Source organism: Phlebotomus papatasi, chromosome 3 (assembly GCF_024763615.1).
Source record: "Phlebotomus papatasi isolate M1 chromosome 3, Ppap_2.1, whole genome shotgun sequence".
NCBI lineage: Eukaryota > Metazoa > Arthropoda > Insecta > Diptera > Psychodidae > Phlebotomus > Phlebotomus papatasi.
This window is the reverse complement of record NC_077224.1, coordinates 5,221,679-5,239,105: the sequence shown is the minus strand read 5'-3', so window position 1 is coordinate 5,239,105 and position 17,427 is coordinate 5,221,679. Positions and strand designations below refer to the sequence as shown.

The window sequence follows — 17,427 nt, the reverse complement described above, 5'->3', positions numbered from 1 at the left end:
CTTTCGTTTAGCACAATTTTTTTTTCACTAATAACACTTTTTCATTGAATTTAAAGAAGGAAAAGAATATTTCAGCCAACTAACCCCATACAAACATTTTAGGCAAATTAAATATTGTACTTGAGAAAATAATTTTATTGTTTTTTATTTTGTTCAAAATTAATTTATAAATTTTATCCTTACCCCCCACGCCACACGCCTTTACGCTTTAAAGAGCTGCTGAAGCATCTTCTTTTCTTGCTCCTTCTTCTTCACAACGTCCACACTCCTGGCCCTCCATGTGCTCTTACGCAATTTTATTGGACGACTTCCGACGTAGCGTCCTGAAAAGAGAGACCAGAGCAAAAAAAAAACATTGCAAATACACATTTTTGATAACTAAAACGAGCAGCTGAAGCATCAATGAAGTCTCTGAATCACTTTTACATGATGAATAATGAATAGCCTCATTTTCGCTGGAAGAATTTATTCTTTTTACTAGGACAAAATCAACGAGGGGGATGCTCCCTATTCGTGCGCAGCAACCATCGTAATCCCATTTCAATAAACAACTGAAGATAATGGATAAGGAATTTCTTAAATTAATTTTTCCTTCTGCCAAATGTCGCACCAGCCATTCAATTGCCCAATAATCTACACTCATCGCAATTAATTCAGGTAAAATATTTTGGTTACGATAAAACGGGGCTGCAGCAGAGTAGTAAGAATTTTGGTAAAAATGGTAAGTAAAAAATCAAAATTGGTAAGTAGTCAAATATTATTGGCAAAGGGAAAATTAAGAAGTTACGAACTATGGGCTCTATTCTGCGAATAAAGATAAAGATAAAGTTTCAAGATAAAGATTTTAAAAATTTCAAGATTTGGCATTCTGCGATCTTGGTTAAAAAGTCGAAGAAACACAAATAAAGATTTCAATATCCAAACTGTCACTTATGCCTTGTCATTTTGACACTTTAGTCAACCAAGCCGATTTTTTGGTAGGAGTAGGAGATATTTTTCTAGTTAATTTTCACAAGGAGTGGAAATTTTCTTTTAAAATTGTGGTGGACGAGGAAAATCTTTCGGGTGATATGAAATTGCTTACAAAATTGACAACTTTAAGTGCAAAGGTCCTGGAAATAATTTCACTTTTCATAAACTTCTCAGGTACTTTGAGAAAAAAATATTTCCGGAACAAAAGGAGCTTGAAATTGATTGAACATCAAGAAATCAGAGGGAATGTTTTATAAATTTTAGACGATTGGATTAAGGTACAGAAACCCCGAATTTCATGTTCAATTGTTTTTAATGTAGATTTATGAGTGCACTTTTCACAAAATTTCTTAGATGGATTTACCGGTTTAAGAATCAGGAAACATCTGGCAGCAAAACAGAGTTAGTTAAAAATTAAAATTTTGACTAACTACAGTAGACTCTCACTTAATCGGCTCTTTTTCAATCGAGCGATAAATTTTGTTGACAATTTTCACGTGTAATTATGAAGCTAATTCGTTCAAATTCGCTGTAGTTCTTCCTATTTTATCGTGATTCTTTATAATTGAGCACTTTTTGTGGAATTTACAAAGGCTTTGACGCTCAATTCTATCGCTAAACCGTATGACATTTTGCCCCATATTCCCGATTGAGAGAGAGTTTACTGTACATCAGAGGTGTGTGTAAGAACCGTTTGAAACCAAACAAATGTCAAATGAAACTTGTACGTCAATGGTCAAAACGCTACCTGGACTAACTTATTTTGACGTTTATTCGGTTTTAACGGTTCTTGCACACCTCGGAACTACATACTGAGATGCAAGGGATTCCTTTAACTTCAAGTCAGTCATAGAGAACCCAGACAACTCTCAGCTACCGGTTCATCACTGTCATTGTCATTAGATCGAAAAATAATAATCACTGTGTTATAAAACGTATGAGGTTCTAATCGAGGAAATTCCTCTAGATCCTAAACCTGAAGCTTCGGCACATAAAGTGCCTGTAACAATAACAAGGGCTAGGATTGTGTAGGAAGAAGACAACCATAAAAAAAGCAAACTGGACATTCTTAGGAAAAGTCTAGCCAGAAGTGAAGAGAAAGTGAGATGATTGAATGGGAAAAGTTTGGGAATTCCTTGGCGAGCCCTACCTTTAACAATTTCTAAAAATAAGAAATGGATATACATAAGGGTACAAAGGATCATTTCAAAGACCAACGATTTTAACTGCTCGAACTCCAAGAGAGAGCAGTTTCCACAATCTTTGTTGAACTATAAGATTTAGAGAATAAATTCAATTCAGATTATTAATTCATCAAAATTTTACCTTCTTCTGAAATAGTACATCTTTTCAAAGTATGACTGAATATAATTATTTTTGTTAAAATAAAAAAAAGTTGTATTTATTGTGTTCCTAATGTATTAGCGTATTACCCTCGTTATACTGCCTCTGCATCCTTAAATTTTCTAATAAATTTAAAGATCTTCCATGGCTTTAATGCTTTTCAAACGAGTTTCAAAACGCAAATAAAGATTTCAAAGCACCTCGAGAGACCGCCTTTGAAATCTTTATGAAAAATAAAGAATATTGAGGTTAGAATCACCTTGAACTCTTGGGCGCAGAATACCAAATCTTGAAATATTTTTATCCAAGCTAAAAATAAAGATATTTGACAGCTTTATTTTGAAATCTTGATTGTAGAATACCAAATCTTTATATTTATCTGTATTTCTTTATGCTCAGCGCACAATAACTTTTGTTTGTAAACATGTATTCAAAATTTCCTATGAGAGAGAGCGAGATGACTAGATCTAGATCTCACTCACTCTCATCGAAATGTCAAAAACATGTTTACAAAACAAATGTTATTGTGCGCTGGGCATTATACTTATTGATCTTTATCTTTATTCGCAGAATAGAGCCCTATATTTTCATTTTTTACTTTAAAAAATGTGTTTTTTTTATTTTCCAAACCTTATTTTTTTTACCTTCCAAGTTTACCAATTTTCTATTAAATTCAATTCTATTCCAAATTCACTACTAATTTAAAGACCAAAAATATGTTACCCTGATAAAGGACAATGGGCAAGACGGTCCAACCTTTCGCCACGAATGAGACCTATACCATTGAATTATTATTGGCAAAGGTAACAATTTTTGTTCCGGGACTAATCCCAAAACTATAGGAAAAGCACTAAAGCATAAAACATATGTATAAGAATTGTAATGATTTTTTTGCAAAACTCCTATTAATACAATAACGGTTAAATGTATATTGATCCTTGTTAAGAATAATTTGTAAATAAGTATTCGAAGAAAATTTTCCTGGAACAAACCATGTCTTTATCTCTTCATTTTTCCTGCAATTTTCCAGATCTTCCTCATAAATCTTTTACCATCTTTCAAATTCATTAAAAAAAAGGATTGCATCTAGGGAAATGTCTCTTATGCAGTGATATTCTTCTTGAAAAAAGAGTTAAAAGAGTTATTTTTAAATACTTTGAGTAATAAGTTCAGAGAAAAATTGTTTTAATTAATTATACTGAAAACCTTTTGTTAAAATTCTTTAGTAACGGTACCTTTACAACCCTATGTATTTCAGCAATCCTAGCTCATTTTTAAAGGAGAGTATTTCTTTAAATACGATAAAAGGATGCAGTCGCGGCAACGCTTTTAACGGAATTAAAGAATATTCGAGGATATTTGAGGAAAATCTGGATACAAGAAAAATGGAGGGATAGGGATACGGTTTCTTTTAAGAAAATGTTCCTTAAGTTCAGTTCTCTTTTAGAAAACGTTCTATGGCGTCAACAACTTACGATATGTTGTTATTTAAAAAAGGCAAATTTCATAAAAATAGTTCTACCCATTTCTTAAGAACTCTTATGCCCTAGACACACTTACGACTAAAGTCCAGAGACGACTAAGCTCGTTCATAGCCTAGTCAGTTTCTGACACATTACAAATGAGGATTAGCATTCACTGGTATCCACAAAACATAACTTCCCTAGGTTTTTAATGCAGATATTTCTACTGAAATGCACAAATACTCCTCTGACAATGAAACTATTTGTAATATCATGTCTCAGTACACGTGCAATAATAATTGTTAATCACAATTATTTGTGAGGTGGAAGCTAACTCGCGACTTAAGCCAATTTAGGCGATTCTAGCGAATAACTCTTTTTGTTATAGTGAATTCTCAAGTAAATTTACAAAGTAGTTTCATTTTCAAAGGACTACTACTGTATTTCAGTAGAAATATCTGCATAAAAACCCACAAAAGTTATGTTTCGTGAGTGCCAGAAAATGTTAAACCTCGTTTGTAGTGTGTCAGGAACTGACTTGGCTATGAACGAGCTTAGTCGTCTCTGGACTTTAGTCGTAAGTGTGTCCAGGACATTACTCTCTGTGAAAAACCAATTCCAAAACTCAAAAGATTTAATCCATTCAGGTTTTGAAGGAACGTAAAATAACCATTTGAACCTTTCCGGTCAAATCGGCCCATCATGTTTGAGTGCCATTGCGGATAAAAGAGCCCATATAAGCTTATGATAGTTGAGATTCTTTACAGGTGACCTCGAAATGCGTGCAACTCGGGGTGCTTGCAACTCGGAATGCGTGAAAATTCGATTGTGAATTGAATTTTGGGGGTAAAGCATCGCGTCGAGCCAATGTAATCCATTTTGACCGTCGAGAAGAGTCTGCTCAAATATGCTTAAATTTGCCTTGGTTTTTCTTAGTTTTAACGTGATTTTGCATTATTAAGGAGTTTTCATGAAATTTACCATAAGTATGAGTATGTAAAGTCAATATGTGTATGCCCATGAATAAAAAATCGTTGCATTTCAAAAGATTTGTCGCCCGAATTTCTCTCTAATTCGGGTGACATTTGGTCCCAAATGCCCGAATTTGATAGAGTCTACTGTATGTACTTTCGCGATGTCAAATTATCGCTTTCCTTTGGTATTTTTGGACTACGGGGTCAAAATGAATATCAATGTGTCCGGAAATTATCCTGGAAGAAACTCTGAAGCCGTGAGTACACAAAAAATTCGGTTAGAAATAGTGGAGATTCCAATAAGCCTCGGAACCATTACAGAAATCGTGCGTCAAAGAAAATTGACTAAAAAAGAACGTTTCGTGTTTCGTTATTGATTTCGAACTCACGTTGTCCCCCACGATCAGCGAATGCAAATTCTCTCGACTTCTCCAAAAAGAGCATTTTGTTAGTCAATGTCATAACTAAAAAATATCAGAGTGTCAATCCGCTAAAGGCAGCTCTTCGTATTGAATGGGCTCACATGCCGGAGTCTATTCTTCGGGCAGCGTACGATGCGTTCACTGATTAACACAGGGCTATTATCCATTCCAAAGGTGCTTTTATTCAAAATTTTAAATAAATTCTCAAATATTGACTATTTTTTGACGTTTTCTGGTTTATAGTCAAGTGTGCTAATCCGAACGCTTCGCTATCTGGATCGTTTATGACTAATCCACTTAAAATAATATTTTTATCCATTAAATAAGTGAGTGTAATCGAATCATTTCAATCTTGTGTCAGCTGGGTTCTTTACTAAAAATTTTCTAGCAGTGGTATTTTCGCTAATGACAGCTATAGTTGATTGAAAACATTTATTGGTTTTTTTCCTTGTGAAAAAGTCGAAAAAGTATTTTAAATTCAAAGATTTAATTAAAAGTGAATTAGCGAAAAGGTGACCCAGTTAGCGCATGCTGACTTATTTCAGTATTATCATTATTTTATAAATTTTCTTTATTTTTTTTTGATATTTTTTTTTACATTATGTTTCTGAATGAAAGTTCAGTCCGAAGACTCCGAGGGAAGAAGAGCAATTCCATCCAAGGAGTAACATCCAAGGAAGGGAATCTTCTGACCAAAGAGGAAGAGGTTTTAAATCGCTGGAAAGAGTACTTCTCAGAATTGCTCAATCCTCAGCAAGGCACTGATGATGACGTACCCACGAGTAAAGGCAGGGAGGAAAGTAGTCCTTCAGAGAGTGAAGTCCTGTATGCGATTAGTAAATTGAAGGATGGAAAAGCTGCAGGAATTGACGAAATACGTCCCGAAATGCTAAAACTCATGGGTATAGTGGGTGTTAATTGGCTCACGCGTGTCATTAAGGTGGCTTGGCAAAGTGGGAGAGCACCAAAGGACTGGCAAGTTGGGGTCATTGTACCCATATTCAAGAAGGGAAACAAGAAAGATTGCTCCAATTATAGGGGAATTTCCCTTCTGAGTTTGCCCGGCAAAGTGTATGCCAAAATCCTTGAGAGAAGATGCCGAGAAATAGTCGAACCCAGACTGGGTGAGGAACAATGCGGTTTCAGACCTGGTAGAAGCACCACGGATCAGCTTTTTACCCTGAGGATGATTGTCGAAAAGGCTTGGGAGTATGCAATTCCACTCTATGCTTGTGTCATAGATTTGGAAAAAGCATATGACCGAGTACCGAGAGAACAACTTTGGGATGTACTGCACGAGTACGGACTGGATGAAGAATTGGTAGGAGCCATTCAGTCATTGTACAGAGACTGTAGTAGCTGTGTTCGTGTAAACGGATCCAAATCGGAAGGTTTTCAAGTGGGTGTTGGACTGCGTCAAGGGTGTGTTCTATCACCATTGTTGTTCATAATATACATGGACAAGATTATGGAACGCAGTCGGGGGCGGAATGCGATTCGTATTGGGGATTTCAGGGTGAGCCATCTCCTCTATGCAGATGATTTGGTTCTTTTTGGATCTTCCGAAGAAGAGCTTCAGCGCACACTTGACCGATTTGTAAATGTTTGTGCCGAAACAGGTATGAAGGTGAACGTGGGTAAGTCGGAAGTAATGGTGATTTCCCGACAATCTGTGGAATGCACTCTACATGTTAGTGGAGACTCATTGACACAGGTGGAGAAGTTCAAGTATCTCGGGGTGTTATTCACGAGTGATGGTAGGATGGAGGCAGAACTCTCGTCGCGAATCGGTCAGGCTTCTGCAGTAATGAGGGAGCTTGGCAGAAGCGTGCTGAGGAAGGTCGAGCTTAGTCGATCGGCTAAATTATCGGTCTTTAAAGCTGTGTTCATTCCTATTCTCACCTATGGTCATGAGATTTGGGTAATGACCGAAAGGGTAAGATCGCGAGTACAAGCTGCCGAGATGAGGTACCTTCGAGCGGTTAAGGGAATCACTCGTAGAGATCGAGTGAGGAATGTGGCCGTTCGTGAGGACCTAAGAGTCGAGGAGCTGCTTCTTCGGGTTGAGAGATCACAACTTCGATGGTATGGACATGTTCAACGCATGAATGAAGAAAGATTCCCCAGAAAAGCTATGCAAGCCATTGTAAGGAGACCTCGGCCTCGAGGCAGACCTAGGACAAGGTGGCTGAATCAAATTCAGAATCTTGCCTTGGAACGCCTCGGGATCGAACCCGAACATCTTCCTGAAGTGGCGGAGGATCGACAAGCGCGGGCTGCTAATTTGGATGTCATGGGCCCGCGACCCCAATAGGGATAAGCGGTTGAAAATGAATGAATGAATGAAACAGTGAATAATTCTATGGATTTAGAAGAAGCAAAAAAGAATTTCATCAGTCTCAAAACAAGCGTTTAAGTAGCACTCTTCGGAAAATGATCCAGTTTTTTTTAATAGCACTTTTAATAGTTGCCGTTCAATTGACTCACTCTATGCTTCATTGGACATAAAAACTGAGTAGATTTTCTAAATTGAAACACAAAATTTCAGGAATAGTGCAAATAAATATTATATAGCTAATAATAGAATTTCTAATAGTACGCACTTGTAAGGTACAAAGGTGATATCCATTTTAACAAATTGTTGAATGACTTGTGCGGTAAATACGAGTGTGTCAAAGACATCCAACGCATCCAACAAAATATTCGCAAATTAAGTCTCATGGAGAGGTGATAATACGGAGTCTTGATTGTGACATATCCTACACATTTTCAATTATCATAAAAGACAGAATGTATTAATTGCGCTCTTCTCTCAATTACAATCACCCTTTCAAAGGTACCTTCCCAAAACATATTACACGTGAAATTTGTTCATATTTTGCATAAAAGATTAATCATGGAAAGAGATTATCAGATTCTCCCTTTCCCCTTCCAAAAATTTTAAACTTTAAAGAACTTTTGAATCACGTTCAACAAGTAAAAGTTTCTTGGTTAAAGATTCACTGCATGACAAATTAAAAAGCCAGCTTATTTCTTGTGGAATTCCTACACAAAAAAAAATCACAAAAGCTTTAAACTCTGAAGCAATTTCTTTGTCAGGAAAATGTGATTTTTCTAAAAGTGCTTTCTTTTTTGTTCACTTTTAGAAAAAACAGAGAAATAGTTATTTTATTTGCAGTTAAAACCTTTGCAACGTCAGTTCTTCTTGTTCGCTTGAAAAAGCAAATTTATCCTGAAGGAAATTGTGAGAAAATCTTTTATCTCTCCTTTCTCACAAGAATACCATTCAGCATCATGCAATCATAGATGATTCTAAGAGCAATTTTGAGCTATTCAAGCACCAACACTTCATCCGTCCCTTCCACTCATTCATTCCATATTCGTCACTTGAATTGAACAGACGTTCTTACTCAAATTCGTGAATAATATTCCGGAGTATTTACTGGAAACAAATCCAAAAATAAAATTGGCAAAATTGTTTTAAGACAAAAAAAAACAAAGGAAAAACAAGTGATAAAGTGAGTTGATAAAATAATTTCGAATACTCCCGCTCAATTAATTTATATTTAGCTCATTAAAAAAAAACACAGTGAGCATCAAGTGTTTATGTGCAAGTTAAAAAAGTTAAAAAGAAATAGACGGGAATACCTACAGGGGAAGTAGGGCAGCTTTGAAATAGTATTTTTTCCTGTTTTTAAATGAAACTCATTCTTACCGTGATATGATTCAACCTTCACAAACCAATTGCGAAACTAAATAAAATTATAATAAGACTCAGTTCCCACTTAAAACTAAAAGAAAAAGTCCAATTTCAAAGCTGCCCTTGTTCAAAAGTACCCCACTTCCCCTTAAATATTGCAACATAGTGAACTGAATTAATTCATCTTCAATCACTTAATTTTTTTCACTGTTTGAAACTAAAAGAAAAAGCAGTTATAATCCGTTTGTTCCCAGGATAGAAGTCAAACTGTAAGAGATATTACTTTTCGGTCTTCGATGACCCCCCCCTCCTTCCTTAAAAAATTTGTGATATTTAAAAAAAAATGCGACAATTAGGGTAGATATTTAATTATAACTGGAATTGTGCACTCTAATCTGAGTTTTCATTTATTTAGAGTATAATTTAATATTTTTCAAATTGTAAAGGGATAAAATCATATTTTGTTCGTAAATTTTCAAATTTATAATGACCAGCGCACAATAACTTTTATTTGTAAATATGTTTTCAAAATTTCCATGAGAATGAGCGAGATGACTAGATCTAGATCTCACTCACTCTCATTGAAATGTCAAAAACGTGTTTACTAAATAAAAGTTATTGTGCGTTGGGCATAATACACAAAAAAATGGATTAAACAAAATTAATTTTCACAAGAAGTTTTTAAATTGTTTTTGTAAATTCTACTATTATTGATTTTTCACGCAATAATCTCTATAATAAGGTTAAATATTTATTACACGATTTAGTTTCATTTTACGATATTACGATAGTGACTCAATTGAACTGCAACTTTTGAAAGTGCTGTATTTTTTTTATTTGAAAATGAAATTTATTGACGTAAACGCAAAAAGTCAGAAAATAGCCAACATTTGAGAATCTATTTAAAAGTTAGTGATAAGCCTAGATCAGCTTATGTAGGTGAGATTCTTAACCCTCTAACGGTGTTTTCTTTAATACGCGAAGAAAAGTTCTAAAACAATATTTTCTAGGATAATTATGATCCAATAAAGTCGAAAAAACCATCCATACTTCATTATCTCTTTTAGTTTAGGAGCTAGGTGGAAAAATATAAAAATTTTTTGAAGCTCTTTCTGCTTCTAAAATTCACATTTTTAGTTTTTGCAAATTTTTTAAATAAAATATACAAAGTAGAATGACATATCTTTCAGTAAAAAATAAATTTATTTTAGTCAGATAACTTTAAATTGGTATTTTTATGGAAATTGGAAATGAGTTTTTTTGTACAAATATTTTTTGTTGCTTTTTCTCTGACCTGTCACACAAAACTGGGAATAGCAACCAAACGAAGAATCAAAATGAGTTCAAACTTTCAAGATATGTTTATAAGACTATTACCGAGGACACTATAGCACTTTTAAATAAATAAAACCTTTATTGTCGCTGTAAATGTTATTTTTGTGAAGACCGCCTGGAGGCGGTCTTACCCGTTAGAGGGTTTAATGGAAGGTTTCACAAAATACAACAATTCTTTGATATCGTTGAAGTTCATGAAATGAACACTTGGGGCGCTCTGGTCGAAAAAACGAGTTGAGAAACAAAAAACCGCGCTTATCTCGGCTTTTGATTAATCTATGAGATCATGTTCTATGGCAAAATTATAGAGAACATTCTGGTCTACATTTCACCCATATATCACTTTTCTGTCACTCCATCCAAATCCTTGATATTTTGGTTTTAATACAAAATTTGTATAATTTCACGAATTTGATTCAAGATAACTGAATGGCGACTCACAATTTCAGCTCTAAATCGAATTTGCATGCACTCCGAGTTAGCTCACGTTAAGAATCTCACCTACATAAGCCGGTTAGGATTATCTGTCCCTTTAAAATTATCTCTATTAATTTTCATTAAGGCCTCTACAATTGGGAGCAGAAATTGTCTGGACTGTCCCAGAGTAGCCGATCGACCGTAGTGTTTCACAGTAACAGAAAAACTCCATGGACTTTATCTTCTATATTTCCGGATGAGTTTTCGTGAAAATAATCGCTAATATTTCGCTGGGAATTCTGCGGAGTTATCAGTTTTTTTTCGCGTGGATTTCCTTGAAAAAAAGAAAAAGAAAATCCGAGGTATTTTCTTACAATATATCTCAGAGAATTCCCTGGAAATTGATTCAAAATTTCCTTTGAATATTCCGAGTATAATATAATTTCCATTACCAACTAAGACTTCACGGAAATAATTTCTAAAATTCCACACTTGTTTTTCGCCCTAATGCTATAATTCTTGCGAGGTACACTGCAAAAATTTTTGGACACTGACCAAAATATTGGAACAAGTTTTCCCTGGAACATTTTTTTTTTGGAATGAATTTGTACCTAGAGAATATATTTGTTTGTTCCAAAAAGTTTTCTTTACAGTTTTGCTACGAAATATAGTTACAATTTTGTTAGAGTTTTCTTTTGGAACCGTTTTGATACGGTGGAATGTCTACAAATTTGACGTGATTCCATTTTATACAAATTTGTTCCTGAAAGTTGGAATGGAATTTATAACAATATTATTCCTACATCTGTAACATATTTATTCCAAAAATTTTCGGTGTCTGTCGACGAGGTAATTTTTGGAACGAAATTGTTACTCATATGGGGAATCTTTTTGTTCCCAATTTCGGGAACAGATTTATGTAAGTGATTTCGCCTTACAGTTAAGGCCTATACTTCAGTCGAGATGGATTTCGGTGGCGAAAGTTCATAAGGAGCATCAAATAATAATCAACGTGAGAGTGTTTTATACAGACGCGTGCATGACGAAATCATATGCGAGTGCTGGCAGCAGGAGGGAGGGGAAGGGAATCTCGAATTAAAAAGTGAAACCATGTAGCACGAAAATTGCCACAGATTTGGCGTCCTCCTCGCTTCGTTGGTGACGGGTGACTGAGTGTGAGGAGGGATACGATTTTATACCAGACGAGCTATTTTTTAGAACAAATCCGTTACTAATATTGGGTTTCTTTTTGAGTCTCGTAAAATGAACAAGAATGTGCCAAAAATTGTGGTGTCCGTGGACGAGCTAATTTTTGGAACAAATATGTGCCGATATTTTTTACCGTGTAGACATGCTCAAATGTACGATATGGTAGCAATATTTTCAACTCAAAAGGAAACAACTGAGTGTTTGTCTGATAGATGACTCTCCAGTTCATAGCAAAATTCCGCGGAAATTCCAGTGGAAAACTAGCGTCCAAATTGCAAAAAACCGCGGAATTTGACGCAAAAATTCCACTAAGTTTTCCATGGAATTTGGAGCCGGTAATTCAATTGGAATCATAGCTGTCCATGGAATTTCAAGTACGAACCACTGGAATTCCAGCGTTGAATTCCGCGGAATATTTATATGGAAACTCACATGTGAAACGTTCGCGGGATAAGCTGGAAAAATCCTATGGAAAATTCCACTATCTTTCCACAGGCTTTCCCATGGTTTTTTCCACTATTTTTCTCGAATGTCAAACAAATAAAATGGTGTTGTGACAACGTGAATAATTTATTTCCAAACCTTCCGCAAACATTTTTAGTGACTCCTGCGACGAATTATAATATAATTAATTATGCGACACTGCGTTTCGTGTACATAATAGTGAAGTGATTACATTAAATAGGCCACCAGCCTAAAATATAATACTGTTTTTATGTCATTTAATTTTTTAGGAAAATTTTTTTTTTTGTGAAATATTTTTTTATCGCTCAAAGTATTAATTCGTTATTGCTGGTTTAGTAAAACATATTATAATCCTCGTAATCTTTGTTATTTCTTTAATATTCGGAAGTAAAATCACGAGGTGCATGTGACAGCTTCATTTTTTCTCCATTTTATTTTGGTGGAAAAATCCACAGAAATTCCACGAATATTCCATGGATATATTCCACAGAAAAAAATCCAGCATAAATCCATCAAATTTTCCTTGGAATCTATTATGGAAAATTTCCATGGATTTTTTCAAGAAAAAAATACTGGAAAATTCCGAGGAATTTTCCCGTCAAATCATTGCTCTATCTGCCGATTTTACGCGGACGTTTTTTGAATTGTAACGGTATATTCTAGTACATTCAGAGAAAATTTGTAGATTTTCGACAGGATTTTTTGCAGATTCTCTGCAGAATTTCTGTATAGGAAATCTGCATAGTCTCCATTGTCTCAAGAAAAATATTTAGGTGGAAACGTCAAAATTCCGTCAAAAATGCAATTTTTGACGAAAAAAGTTCTCCCAGCGTTAAAGTAGAAAGTGCCCATGCTTCGTACGATCCCAAGCTTCGTAATGACTAAATTTTCCCGATTTTTTCTATGTTTCTGAACAAATGCGACTATGCAATATATTTTAATAAAAACCGGGCAACCTTCCCCTACTTTTTAAAAGATCCCGTCAAATCATTGCTCTACCTGCCGATTTTACTCGGAGGTTTTTTTGAATTTTAACGGTATATTCTAGTACATTCAGAGAAAATCTGCAGATTCTCGGCAGAATTTCTCCCTAGAAAATCTGCATAGCATAACCTCCATTACTTCACAAAAATATTGTTGATTTATGAAGAAACTGTAGAAGTTATAAAGAAAATGGTATGCTCTGCTTAACAAGTATTACCGAGTACAAATTTTAGATAAGTAAAAAAACTGCGAGCAAAAACTAATTTCTTAAAAATCGCCAATCGAATGATACAAAAACACGAAATTTTGGTCGACACTCTGTTTAAAGTTTTCACTTCACTTTTCTCTACTTGTAACACGGCGTCGCAGAATTCTTTATTTTATATAAACACCGTGATATCACTAAGAATAACTCTATAGAATTTTGCAAACTTCAGTGAAAAATTTTTCCATCTCTTCTGACACATCTTGTCTGGAAAGTCTGGAATGTAGAAAAAATCTACAGAATATCTACAGAAATTCGTTTAGAGATTCGTCAGAAAATCTGCCGAAATATTCTGACGAATTTTGTCCCAAGCCCAAATAAAATTCGTAAGAATATCTACAGAATTTATCTGCAGATATTCTGTAGAGGTGTAGATTTTCTCTACAGAAATCTTAAAGATATCTGCAGATATTATTTGACGGGATGGGTGCGCTAAAACTGCATTTTTTGAGAAGTATAGGAAAAATTTGTCATCGTACGAAGCAAAGGCACTTTCCCCTAAATACTTACAGTAGACTCTCGCTCAATCGGCTGTTTTTCAATGGGGCGAAAAATTTTTGCTCAAATTCACTGTAGTTCTTCTTATTTTATCGTGATTCTTTATAATTGAGCGCTTTTTGTGGAATTTACAAAGGCTTTGACGCCCAAAACTATTGATAAACCGGATGACATTTTGCCCCAAATGCCCAATTGAGAGAGAGTCTACTGTATATTTTCTTTCTATTTCTCGTAGATTTGATCATGAAGCTTCTCTTTGGCATTGCAATTCTTGGGTTGATGGCGTCCTGGACTGAAGCCGAATATGTGCCCATTCTGGACTTGGCAGTTGATAAGAAGGATTTATTCATGTCTCGCGGCTGGGGAGCTTCTGGAATGCCCTACCCAATGTTCTACCTGAATCGATACACTCAAACGCAGCAGATGCAGCAGAAGGAAATGGATCCACCCAAAACCTCCCAATCGAAGCAGTTCACCCTCCTTTCTGGCCCCTACCAAGGCAAATCCCAACCTGATCCCTTTGACAATGCCAAAATTACCCATCGCAAGACCAATCAATCCCGGAGAAATCACACAGTTCCCCATCTATTTGTCTCCTACGGCTGGGGCCCCCTTGGCTAAGATCACATCTCTCTCTTCACATTTTACAGGGCAGCTGTGTAGAAATTAAATAAATAAAAAAAAAGAGAGAAACTTACCATCCATCTCTTTCATGGCGCGAATGAAATCTTGAGGTTCCTTGAAACTGATAAAGCCAAATCCTTTGCTCTTGCCCGTGCGTTTGTCTCGAAGGACTTTGGCTTTTTGGAAGGATGGGTATTTGTTGAAGGTTCTCGTGAGTAGTTCATCATTGACATCGTTGCCCAAGTCACCGCAGAATATTCTAAAATCATCATCTGGCCAATCTGCCAAAGATGGATCTTCCCACACCTGTCCCCCCGCCATTCGGATTGTCTTTCTATTCTTCTTCCCCTTGCGATCTTCATGACCAAAATTTTGTAGGGCTGACGATGCCTTGGCTGCCTGAATTGCAGCCTCGGCGATGGGATTTGGTCCGGAAGGCTTTTCTGTTTTCAATTTCTTCAGTTTTGTCGTCACCTCGAACTGAAGCGAGGAGATATCCATGACAGCAGGCTGTGCTGGAGCTGAGACACTCGGTGATGGGCGATTTGTGTACAATTTTGGGGCACTACTGAGGACAACGGGCGTCGGCTCAGTCGAGTAGGATTTCTCAATTTGCTGTGGCTGAGCCACCACGGGCGGTGTGAAGGGGGGAATTATCATTGGGGGGACAGGTGGAGGAGGTACACTAGAGAGCTTCTGCTGAACCTGGCTGTAGGTGCTGGAATTGATGATGGGCTGCTGTTTAACTTGACTTGGGATGAACATATTCACAGGCGGAGTGGCGATTTCTGCCTCAAATCTGCAAAAATTACGGAATTTTCAATTATCCAGGCAAAAAGAAAGATTTCTACTATCTACCTGGACATTTCATCTTCCATATTTTTCCTCTTTTCACCCATTTTCACAAGATTCTCTATACACTTTCACACAGAACTTCCAAACCCAAACGTTTCGAAGACGTTTTTTGAGGTTAGGTTTTTTGTTTTGACGGCGGGAACAGTGTTGCCAACACTTCGGTGACAGTTCCTCCTGAGATGCTCAAATCTCCCAAAAATCTCCTAAATTTGAAATTTTTGAATTTGAATAATCACCGGGAGTCCCGGGTCCCGGGAGTATTGCCTTGTCAAGAATATTTATTTTTATTGCGTGCGTATATCCTTAATAATTTCCACATGCAATTTTATACTGGTGGATGGAAAACAAAATAATTTTTGTTGGTTTATCAGAATACGGAATAGAAGGATATAGTTAAGTGGTTCGTATGATTATCCCTATTTTTATTATTATCATTTTTTAATAAAATTCGATTGCTTTTCCACGACAAAAACCTAACTTTTTTCGTATAATTTTTTTATGCAAAATTCTGAAAGTAGAAAGCATCTATTTATTTTAATTTTTTTTATAAAATCTCTCTGCAAATAAAACCAGTCAGTTTTATAATTACAGTGAGTGTCAATAGTTTGTTGCCTGATGCATTTTTGAGAAAACAAGTGAAAAAAATGATAGAAAAAAATACTTTTTAAAATTTTTCTTTTTGCAGATGAGTTCCCTGTAATCCGTAGTTATTAATTATATTTTTCAAAAAAAAATATTTAATTTTATTTCGTATCAAAAATAATTCTTTTCCAAAAGTTGGCCATTTTTGACAAATCAAAAGTTTGTTGCCTCATTTAAAAAAGTAATTTAAAATAGTCAAAACATGCAACCAACTTAATGTTAACCGGTTACATTATGAGCTTATGTCATTTGAGAGGCAAATGGTGCATTTGTACATTTTTAAAGTTGTTATTGGTAAGTATATGTGTATAAGAGTGATGATAAATAACAAGAAATAATCTGTTTTTTGATAATTCATAATTTAGGGTAAAATGGCAAATTACAAAAAGTTGAAAGGTGGGAAATCGTCCAGAGATACTGGTGGAATGAATCGGCGTCGCTTAATTGCCAAATTTTATGGAAACTCACGAAAGGTTATACTTATCGTCAGTTAAATCAGCATTTGTCGTAACTTCCTTTTGACAACTTTTCAGGAGACGAAATTTTCATCAGTTCAATATTATTTCTCTTAAAATGAGCCCCGAATGCGATACTTTTGAGTCTAAATAATAAAAGTGGCACCAATAAACTGTAAGTTAACTCGGGAAAATCTTTATAAAATTATTTAAAAGCAGCAATATTGAGAAATATGTTAGAAGAAACACAATAATATTTTATCGTAACTTCCATCGTTTGTAAAGCTGTAACGTCCAATGTATGGAGATCTTGGAAGTTACGACAATTTTCTAAAATGCATTAGATCAATTTGAATTATTCTAGTGATAATAAGCGCCTTTATTTGACAGTCAATAATACTGTTATCCCTATCCCTAAAAGCTTTTATTTCATAAGTTTTATTGAATAAATTTTGTGCGCCACGTCGCTTGTTTTGTTTTGAATTAATGACAGATGGGTAGGGATTTTTCTCACTTTTTTCTCGCTAATATTGAATTGAAATAATTTCATGTTACAATATTCGCACTGTCTTTCGATATTTGGAAGAGTTTGTAAACGTTTTATTGAGAAATATTGCAATTTTGCTGCAAATTACAAGCCACGCAAACGAGCAAAAAAAAATTACGGCAAATGCTGATTATTGAAAATTTTGTATGGAAATTTGTCGTAACTTCCCCAAAAATGGAAGTTACGACAAATTCTGATAAATTTTTCTTAATTTATGAGCACTTACGATAATTTTTGTTTAAAATAATTTTTATTG

The 17,427-nt window shown here is 35.2% G+C and overlaps 2 protein-coding genes across 2 annotated transcripts; one reads left to right on the top strand and one right to left on the bottom strand.

Annotated features, from left to right (window-relative positions):
• Window positions 1–114: 114 nt before the first annotated feature.
• Window positions 115–15,657, bottom strand: LOC129806554 (RNA-binding protein 42). Its single transcript, XM_055855230.1, has 3 exons — window positions 15,531–15,657; window positions 14,747–15,471; window positions 115–323 (listed from the first exon to the last, which is right to left on the bottom strand). The coding sequence occupies exons 1-3, from the start codon at window positions 15,569–15,571 to the stop codon at window positions 202–204; spliced, it is 888 nt and encodes a 295-aa protein (XP_055711205.1). The 5' UTR covers window positions 15,572–15,657; the 3' UTR covers window positions 115–201.
• On the top strand, window positions 8,563–14,740 carry LOC129806564 (uncharacterized). Its single transcript, XM_055855243.1, has 2 exons — window positions 8,563–8,693; window positions 14,284–14,740. Exon 2 carries the CDS (start codon window positions 14,292–14,294, stop codon window positions 14,667–14,669), a length of 378 nt encoding a protein of 125 aa, XP_055711218.1. The 5' UTR covers window positions 8,563–8,693; window positions 14,284–14,291; the 3' UTR covers window positions 14,670–14,740.
• Window positions 15,658–17,427: the final 1,770 nt, after the last annotated feature.

Bases quoted from the DNA above. Each gene is read 5' to 3' on its own strand.
- LOC129806564 (XM_055855243.1), top strand. From the start codon at position 14,292: ATGAAGCTTCTCTTTGGCATTGCAATTCTTGGGTTGATGGCGTCCTGG.
- LOC129806554 (XM_055855230.1), bottom strand. From the start codon at position 15,571: ATGGGTGAAAAGAGGAAAAATATGGAAGATGAAATGTCCAG. The intron at 15,472-15,530 runs GTAGATAGTAGA...TAATTTTTGCAG, and splicing joins ATGGAAGATGAAATGTCCAG to ATTTGAGGCAGAAATCGCCA. The intron at 324-14,746 runs GTAAGTTTCTCT...CTCTCTTTTCAG, and splicing joins CGCCATGAAAGAGATGGATG to GACGCTACGTCGGAAGTCGT.